Below are 9,270 nucleotides of genomic sequence, written 5' to 3'. Positions count from 1 at the left end.
TTAACTGAATTTTATAACGAAAAAAAAATAAAATAATGATAAAGTTTTAAAATATTTTAAAATTTTTATATAGAAAAATGACTAGAAATCATCAAAAATTGGTTGAAATCTATTATTTTTGATATATTTTGCAATTTTTCTAAGGATTAGACTAATTTTCATAGAAAAAATTTAAAAAAATAAAAGTTTGGAATTTGCCAAAAAACATTTTTTTCGTTAGAAAATTTTTTAAAAATTTTTAGAATTTTTTTTGTCGATTCAATGATAAAAATTTAAAAATGTCTGCAAAGCACACAATTTAATATCAAAGCTCTTTAAAAATAGTGAATAAGATGGAAAAATCATCAATATCATTATTTTCCAAATTATTCATTACTGGCTCAAGGTCCAAAAATTGAAACATTTATTTTTTATTTTTATATTTTTTTTTCTTAAACTTTTAACAATTTTTTTCTTATTAAATCTTAAATCTACTGCGAGCATTTTGAACAATTTTTAACAAAATCCCGAACTGTGTCCGCCATAAAAGGCCAAAAATATCTTTTTGTCAAGCGTTCGGCGGTTATTTTCTCGTTCAAATGACTATCATTGTCAAGCACATGCAACGAGCTGATAACTTGTTCGATGAGCGATTCAGGAATAATTGTCAGTTGTTGTCCGTCAACTTCGCGATAAAGAAGTCCCGAAGCTGAAACTCCCATCGGTTGATATTCCTCGATGAGAAAACGGATGTCGGCAGGCGGAGGTTCAGATTTCTCGATGGATTCCTTGATTCGAGAGTAAATTACGTCGACATCTTGTTTCTCTTTGATAATTTCATCCGAAAGAAGTTTCGAAGGATCAACATCGGGAATTTTTTCAATGGATTCTGTGGTGTCTGGAAGTACTGACGTATCAGTAATGGAAGGTTTTTCAGTTTTTTCGTCAATTTTTTCACTTTTTTGTGATGTTTCTTCTAAATTTACGTTTTTGACTTCATTGTTAGTTGGTTTCGTTGAAATAAATTCCATTGGCGGAGGCAGGAATTCATCTTCATCTCGTTCAGGCATAAATTTTTCAAATATTTCCCTCAATTTTTTAACATTGGAGGCTTTTTTCACAACCGGCAATACCGTATCTTGCTCAATTTCGTCAACGCCGGGTGGTAAATCGTCATTTAAGATGCTAAATGGCGGCAGAGGAGGAGCAGGAAGCGGAGGAAAGCTTTCAACGGGCTTTGGAGCATCAGGAATTGTCGGTTTTGGAGGAAGGAATTCTGTTGGTTCAACTCCTGGAGGCAATGGTTGATTCAATTCCTCATCGCTATTCGACGATAATTCGCCTTCTTCACTTGGAGCTCGATCAATTCGTTCAACTAAACATGCTGGGGGTGGCGGAGGAGCGGGCAAAGTTACTTTTGGCGCTGCTGGAGAAGGAACAGAATTTTTCGCCATTACTTCTTCCCATTTTTTGTCGTTGGATTTTTTCATGAAAGGTTTTTGTTCAGGTCGAAGCATAACGACGTCTTTTTCATCGTCGTCGATTCTAATGACGCGATTTGACTTTCCGCCGCCTTTTTTATATCCGAATTTTCCTTCACGGAAATTTCCTTTTTTGTCATCATTGTCGTACAAAGCAGCTCCAAAATCAAAATCGGGCTTTTTAACATTTTTGACTTCTTCGATATTGTAACCAGCTCCTGAGGTTTTTGGCTTCGCTGGAATGAGATCGTCCCAATTTTCGTCGTCAGAATCAGCTTTTGAGGCAGTAACAGGAGGAATTTGTGGAGTTGGAGATGCTTTTGACCAACGAGATTGCTTCTTTTTCTTTTCTTCGTTTCTTTTTTCGTCGAAAGAACCAAATTTTGTTGATTTATTGAATGGAGAAATACTCCGACTTCGACCTAAAAACAAAATTTAATGAAATTTCTGCACGTAAATGGATTTAAATGAAATTAATTCTTACCTCGTGATCGATTTGGAGAGTCTTGTCTTCTAAAAGGACTTCTTGAATAACGTTTAGGACTATTTGAGACACGTTTACTGAACGGGCTTCGAGATCTTTTGCTGAAAGGACTCGGAGAACGACGTGTTGGATATAAAATACGCACCTCGTATTGACCCTCACTCGAATTTCTTGAAGTTGAAAGCTCTTTGGAGCCGCTTCTGAATCTTTCGGAACTTCTACTTCGACTTCTCGATCGAATTTTATAACTTGTGTCTAAAAAAAATGATATTTTTCAACAAAATTTCTTTAAAAAAAATCAAAAATTTAAGAAAAATTACCTTTCGACGTCGATGGAACAGCTTTATAATCCGTTCTTGAATCGTACGAGGATCTCTGTCTTCTTCGTTTTTCTTCCTCAAGACGTTCAATTTCATCTAAAAGCTCATTTTCCTTAAGTTTCTTTCTCAATTGTTCCTTAATTCGTTCCAATGATCCACTGCTCGACCGATTTCGATGTTTTTTCTTGGATTTTTTCTGATCTCTTCTACTTCGATGCTCTTTTCTGCCGGAATCTGACGAATCGTAGCTTGAACTGTTCCTTCTCGATTTTATTCTTGTCACTCCAACAATTTCACAATCATCCGAGGAATATGCAGTTGGGAGGATTTTGGGTTCTGTCGTTTCTGGCTTCACGGAGGAGCTTTCCTCGCTTTCTTGCTGCTTCAATTTTATCAATTCCTCGTCGAAAGCGATGTCTATCTCGTCTATCATTGCTTGAACTTCGTCCCAAAACTCATCGGGGATGCGAAAGGCGTTTGGTTTGTAATTTGGATCCATGCTGTTTGCTGTTACTGCCATAATTTCTTAATAATTTTGCCTTTTTTTCAATTTCAGTGAAGAATGCGCCTCAAATTTCGTCGATTGTTTTGCCTAAATGGATGTCGGATACCTTTTCGACTAATTTGACGTCGGTTGACAGGAGACACGCAACTTTGAAATCAAACAAAACGTGAGCTGCTATTAAATTTTCATCAAATTAACAAATATTTATCGATTTCAAATAGTTTTTACCTTCAAAAAAGCCTTCAACAAATCCGTGAAACGATGAATTTCTCCTTCGGAACACCGTCAAACACGTCAGCAGCGACAACAACAACTTCAAACACTCCCGGGTTTTCGTTTTCCGCAACGCCAGCATCTGCCGCGACACAAGCAGCTCCAACTTTGTCACTGCAACCGGCAACGACGACAGCTACAAGTGCTCCAAATGCCTCCGCACCCGCAGCAACCTTGGGAAGTGTCACATCTACAGTTCAATCCACAACTGGCACCGGTCAAGCCGCCTCAAGTCAACACAATTTCTTCCAACTTGAGGAATTTATCAACAAATGGACCTTGGAACTGAACGAACAAGAGAAATTATTCATGAATCAGGCGACACAAGTGAATGCTTGGGACAAAGTTTTACTCGCGAACGGCGATAAAATCGTTTCGCTCAACGAATCCGTCGAAAAAGTCAAAGCCGAACAAGATGCTTTGGAACAGGAATTGGAATTTATTACCGCGCAACATGCCGAACTCGAAGAATGTATCGTGCCGCTTGAGCAAGAACTCGCCAAAATTCCACAAGTTGATATCGAACGCGGGCAAACTTACATGATGGCTGAAACTTTGGATTCGCAACTGAAACAAATGCTCGAGGATGTCAAAGAAGTCGTCGAACACTTGAATGAGGCAAATAAATTCGCAGATCCAAATGACCATATCACGAAAATTGGCAAAATTTTGAATGCGCACATGAGTTCCTTGCAATGGATCGACAAATCTACGGAAGAAATCAACAATCGCTTGGAGGAAATCTCGAAGATGCATGATACGATCCGGAAAGACAACGAACGTTCAATTCGTCTCACTTACTATGAGTCTTAATTCCTTTTTTTGTTGAATAAATTTAATTTTTTTCTGTCTAAAATTTAAATAAATTTTTTTTATTGTGAAATTTTTTTTTAAAATAAATCAAAAACTGTGTCAAAGCAATTTTTGTCAAATCTTGCTCCAAATGGATAAAAAATTGTCAGAAGGCTCTAATTTATCATTTTTAATGATTTTATAACTCAAAACTGCCAAAAAATTGAAACTGAAAAAAATTTTTTTCTTTGACATAGTTTTGTTTTGAAAACCAAATCAAGAGCAAAACTAAATCAAAAACTGTGTCAAAAACTGTGTCAAAGCCATTTTGTCAAATCTTGCTCCAAATGGATAAAAATTTGTCAGAAGGCTCTAATTTATCATTTTTAATGATTTTATAACTCAAAACTGCCAAAAAATTGAAACTGAAAAAAAAATTTTTCTTTGACATAGTTTTGTTTTAAAAACTAAATCAAGAAAAAAACTAAATCAAAAACTGTGTCAAAAACTGTGTCAAAGCCCATTTTGTCAAATCTTGCTCCAAATGGATAAAAATTTGTCAGAAGGCTCTAATTTATCATTTTTAATGATTTTATAACTCAAAACTGCCAAAAAATTGAAACTGAAAAAAAATTTTTTCTTTGACATAGTTTTGTTTTGAAAACCAAATCAAGAGCAAAACTAAATCAAAAACTGTGTCAAAAACTGTGTCAAAGCCCATTTTGTCAAATCTTGCTCCAAATGGATAAAAATTTGTCAGAAGGCTCTAATTTATCATTTTTAATGATTTTATAACTCAAAACTGCCAAAAAATTGAAACTGAAAAAAAATTTTTCTTTGACATAGTTTTGTTTTGAAAACCAAATCAAGAAAAAAACTAAATCAAAAACTGTGTCAAAAACTGTGTCAAAGCCCATTTTGTCAAATCTTGCTCCAAATGGATAAAAATTTGTCAGAAGGCTCTAATTTATCATTTTTAATGATTTTATAACTCAAAACTGTCAAAAAATTGAAACTGAAAAAAAAAAATTTCTTTGACATAGTTTTGTTTTGAAAACCAAATCAAGAAAAAAACTAAATCAAAAACTGTGTCAAAGCCCATTTTGTCAAATCTTGCTCCAAATGGATAAAAATTTGTCAGAAGGCTCTAATTTATCATTTTTAATGATTTTATAACTCAAAACTGCCAAAAAATTGAAACTGAAAAAAAATTTTTTCTTTGACATAGTTTTGTTTTGAAAACCAAATCAAGAGCAAAACTAAATCAAAAACTGTGTCAAAAACTGTGTCAAAGCCCATTTTGTCAAATCTTGCTCCAAATGGATAAAAATTTTCAAATCTTGCTCCAAATGGATAAAAATCAACTTAGAAGGCTCTAATTTATCATTTTTAATGATTTTATAACTCAAAACTGCCAAAAAATTGAAACTGAAAAAAAATTTTTTCTTTGACACAGTTTTGTTTTGAAAACCAAATCAAGAGCAAAACTAAATCAAAAACTGTGTCAAAAACTGTGTCAAAGCCCATTTTGTCAAATCTTGCTCCAAATGGATAAAAATTTGTCAGAAGGCTCTAATTTATCATTTTTAATGATTTTATAACTCAAAACTTCAAAAAAATTGAAACTGAAAAAAATTTTTTTCTTTGACATAGTTTTGTTTTGAAAACCAAATCAAGAAAAAAACTAAATCAAAAACTGTGTCAAAAACTGTGTCAAAGCCCATTTTGTCAAATCTTGCTCCAAATGGATAAAAATTTGTCAGAAGGCTCTAATTTATCATTTTTAATGATTTTATAACTCAAAACTGCCAAACAATTGAAACTGAAAAAAATTTTTTTCTTTGACATAGTTTTGTTTTGAAAACCAAATCAATAACAAAACTAAATCAAAAACTGTGTCAAAGCCAATTTGGTTTTTATTTTTATTTTTTTTTGTTTTTTATTATTTTTTTCTTTTACAAATAAATTAAATACTGTTTTTTCGACTACTTAGTCCAACTGATGGACTAACTTGCACTTTATATTTCTCCGCTACCGCATTTATCCTTTTCAGGGCACTTTTGTTCATAACCGTACCTGGAGGCGGCAACGGATACTCCGGATGATTCCTCTTGATATGAAGCCTCAATTGCTGATTAACTAAATACTTCAAACAGCAAACGGGACACTCATAATCTCGTTCATTGTGGATTCTGTCGTGTTTCTTCAGCGCCATTCGTGTCTTGAACGAAGCATTGCAAATTTGGCAACAATGAGGACGTTCGTCGGAGTGCGATGCCAAATGTAGTTTTAGATTCGTGAGTGTAATAAAAGCCATGGCACAAATTTCACATCGGTAGCGTCGTTCTCCGGTATGGGTAGCGATGTGTTTGCGCAATTGGACTCGCTCCATGAATTTTTTGGGACAAAAATTGCAGGTAAACTTGTAATCGAAGGTGTGAAAACGAACTTCGTGTGTTCGACGACAACTGTAATTTGGAAAGGACTCTTCGCAATATCGACAGGAATAAATTAATTCCATATGTTTGCTCCGCATGTGATTAATTAGACCGGGTTTCGTGCTGACTTTGGCTTGACACAGGTCACAAGTGAATTCGGTATCTGATTTGAAGTGGATGTTCTTGATGTGGCTATCGAGAGACTTTTGACTGCACAGTTTTCCGCAATAACCACAAATAGTGGTGACATTTTCCGGTTGATAATTGTGAACAGTTCTTCGATGTTTTTTTAGATGGTACGAGTAAGGGAAGCTTTCTTCGCAATCTGGACATCCAAACTTTTTCTCCACGAGCTTTGCTTGTTTTTGATTACGTTTGACTTGCTTTCCAGCATTTATTGGTTCACAATCCAAATTTTCGTTTGTGTTGCTTTCGAATAAAATTAACTCTGTTTGCAAAGGACTTCTTTTTAGATCGATGAGCCTCAAGGTCTTCTCATTTTCTTCAAGCCGTTTTCTGAATTCAAAAGCTGTTATAAGTGATGGTGTACAAGATAAACATAAAAATTGTGGATCATTCAGTGGAGAAATATCACAGACAAATTTATACATCGTTGCATAGCTAACTTCTTTAAAAGCTTCACAAGAGCTTTGAAGTGAAACAAGATTCTCGCATTTCTTTAAACAAATTCGACACGTTTTTTCACTCATCTTTTCTTCATTGAAAATTTTTTTTATTCTTATTTAAATAAACATTTTTTGTAAACAAACAACACAATAGTGATTTAGGCCGCTCCAAATGAGAATTCCAAATTAAAAAGTCGAAAATCCAATGAGGCAAAAAAAAGTTGAAAATTTTATCAAAAATTATTTTTAGTGTATTTTCATAGATTTTTAAATTTTTTTATATATTTTTTAAATATTTTTTTAAATAATTTTTTTAATTATTTTTTTTAATATTCTTTTTAAAGGATTTTTTTTGAAATAATTTTTTTTTATATTTTTTTTTTTATATTTTTCAAGAAGTTTTTAATTTTTTTTTCATTTTTAAGTTTTTAGACATTTTTGTACTGAAAATCATATTTGAACATTAATTTTCTTCAATAAAAACATTATTACCTAACTTATTTTTCAAATTTTATCGACACTAATTTTGTTCTTTTTTTGTTAATGAATTTTTTTCTTAAATTTAAAAAAAAAAATTTAAAATATTGTAAAATCAATTTTAGATCATTAAATTCCGAAGTATTTTTTTAAAATAACACCAAAATATTAATAAATTACATATTTTCAAAAAAAATATTAAAATTTTGTAATTTTGTATGAAAATAGTATTTCAAAACTTTTTTCTTATTTCAGTATTAAATTAATAAAATTATTTAAATTAATTTAATAAATTAATTAAATAATAAACTAAATTTAATTAAATAAATTATTAACGGCCTTTAAATATATTTTTTGTTTTAACTTCTTGACAAAAACTAAAAATTTTTATTTTTGATAAAATTTTTAACTTTTTATTTTTATAGTTCTAAAAATTATTATAAAAATATTTTTAAAACCAAAATTCAGTATTTTTTAAAAATATTCTTCAATAAACAGGAAACAATTTAAATTTTTGTAACGGCCTCAATGCAAAAATCTCCCAGTTATCAATTCAACTGATAATCAACAAATTTATTCCGGTGTGAAAAAATTGCGAAAAAAAATAATTTTTTGTAAATTTCACAGAAAAACGACACTGCCATGACTCTTGCTCAGCCTGATTTCAACAAGAAAGTCGTCTTTCTCGAAATCCAAATTGGAAAAGAGAAAGTCGGGCGCATGGTGATCCAATTGCGAAGTGATAAAGTTCCTTTAGCTGCGGAAAATTTCAGATGTTTATGCACAGGAGAAAAAGGTAAAATTCTTCAAAATTAATTTTTTAACAGAAAATTTCAACTTTTTTTTTCTTTTTTAAGGTGTCTCGAGCATCTCGGGAGCAAATTTATCGTACAAAAACACGAAATTCAACACAATCAAGAAACTTTTCATGGTGCAAGGAGGTGACATTGTAAAAAATGACGGCACCAACGGCGAAAGTATCTACGGAAAAACCTTCGAATCGGAGCAAAGTGACTTGGAACACTCGGAAGGAGCAGTTGGCATGGCGAATTTCGGCAAACCCAACACCAACAATTCGCAATTTTACATTTGTGCGGTCGATGCGCCGCATTTGAACGAAACAAATACCGTCGTTGGGTACGTTATTCGCGGTTTGGGGATCATTTCGGAGATGGAACAGTACACAAGTGACGACGGGAAGCCCGAAAAAGACGTAATTGTCTCAGATTGCGGCGAAATTTTGGAAGGAGAGGATTTTGAGGTGCACGACAACGACGAAACGGAAGATCATTTGCCGCCGTTTCCGCGCGATTGGAAATTGTGGGAGGCGGATTTGACGATGGATGAAATGACGCGATATTTGGAGTGCATAACGGCAGCGGGAGACTTTTTTGCGAGCCAAGAGCGATTTGTAGAAGCAGCGAGAAAGTACAAAAAAGCGATTCGCTTTTATCGGTACTTTAATGATCGCACAAATTTGCCGGCAGAGAAGGAACAACTCAAATTGTGGTTGCACGACAACAGCGTGAATCTCGCAGGAGCGCAACTCAAATTGCAGAATTACGTGGAAACGATAAATGCGGCATCGGATGCACTTAAAATCAAGCCAAACAATGGGACGGCACTTTTTTACAGGGCGCAGGCACGAGCAGCACGAAAAATGTACGAATTGTCGTTAGACGACCTCAAAAAAGCGTTGAAAGAATCGTCAGGCGACAAGAAAAGAGCTGCGGAAATTCTCGATGAATTTGAACGAGTCAAAAAATTGTTGCTGGATTACCGAGAAACGCAGAAAAAAGCTTATGCCAAAATGTTTAAGTAAAAAATGCGATAAAAATGCGCTCTTCTGAAGTTACCTGACGTATGGGCAGCCAAAAAAAAATTGAAATTTACAA

General features: G+C 33.4%; 4 protein-coding genes across 4 annotated transcripts; 2 read left to right on the top strand and 2 right to left on the bottom strand.

The window, feature by feature from the left end:
- Nucleotides 1–422: 422 nt before the first annotated feature.
- On the bottom strand, nt 423–2,837 carry LOC134838359 (cyclin-dependent kinase 12-like). Its single transcript, XM_063853872.1, has 3 exons — nt 2,265–2,837; nt 1,945–2,199; nt 423–1,882 (listed from the first exon to the last, which is right to left on the bottom strand). The coding sequence occupies exons 1-3, from the start codon at nt 2,782–2,784 to the stop codon at nt 471–473; spliced, it is 2,187 nt and encodes a 728-aa protein (XP_063709942.1). The 5' UTR covers nt 2,785–2,837; the 3' UTR covers nt 423–470.
- Nucleotides 2,838–2,907: 70 nt separating this feature from the next.
- On the top strand, nt 2,908–3,902 carry LOC134833721 (nuclear pore glycoprotein p62). The gene is made up of 2 exons (XM_063848146.1): nt 2,908–2,935; nt 2,991–3,902. The coding sequence occupies exon 2, from the start codon at nt 3,031–3,033 to the stop codon at nt 3,853–3,855; it is 825 nt and encodes a 274-aa protein (XP_063704216.1). The 5' UTR covers nt 2,908–2,935; nt 2,991–3,030; the 3' UTR covers nt 3,856–3,902.
- A 1,831-nt stretch (nt 3,903–5,733) lies between these two features.
- Nucleotides 5,734–7,026, bottom strand: LOC134838350 (zinc finger protein 615-like). Its single transcript, XM_063853862.1, has one exon. The coding sequence runs from the start codon at nt 6,980–6,982 to the stop codon at nt 5,801–5,803; it is 1,182 nt and encodes a 393-aa protein (XP_063709932.1). The 5' UTR covers nt 6,983–7,026; the 3' UTR covers nt 5,734–5,800.
- Nucleotides 7,027–7,966: 940 nt separating this feature from the next.
- On the top strand, nt 7,967–9,248 carry LOC134832870 (peptidyl-prolyl cis-trans isomerase D). Its single transcript, XM_063847074.1, has 2 exons — nt 7,967–8,171; nt 8,233–9,248. The coding sequence occupies exons 1-2, from the start codon at nt 8,018–8,020 to the stop codon at nt 9,195–9,197; spliced, it is 1,119 nt and encodes a 372-aa protein (XP_063703144.1). The 5' UTR covers nt 7,967–8,017; the 3' UTR covers nt 9,198–9,248.
- Nucleotides 9,249–9,270: the final 22 nt, after the last annotated feature.

The sequence above is a fragment of the Culicoides brevitarsis genome, chromosome 1 (genome assembly GCF_036172545.1).
Source record: "Culicoides brevitarsis isolate CSIRO-B50_1 chromosome 1, AGI_CSIRO_Cbre_v1, whole genome shotgun sequence".
Classification (NCBI taxonomy): domain Eukaryota; kingdom Metazoa; phylum Arthropoda; class Insecta; order Diptera; family Ceratopogonidae; genus Culicoides; species Culicoides brevitarsis.
This window is presented reverse-complemented; position numbering and strand designations above follow the sequence as displayed.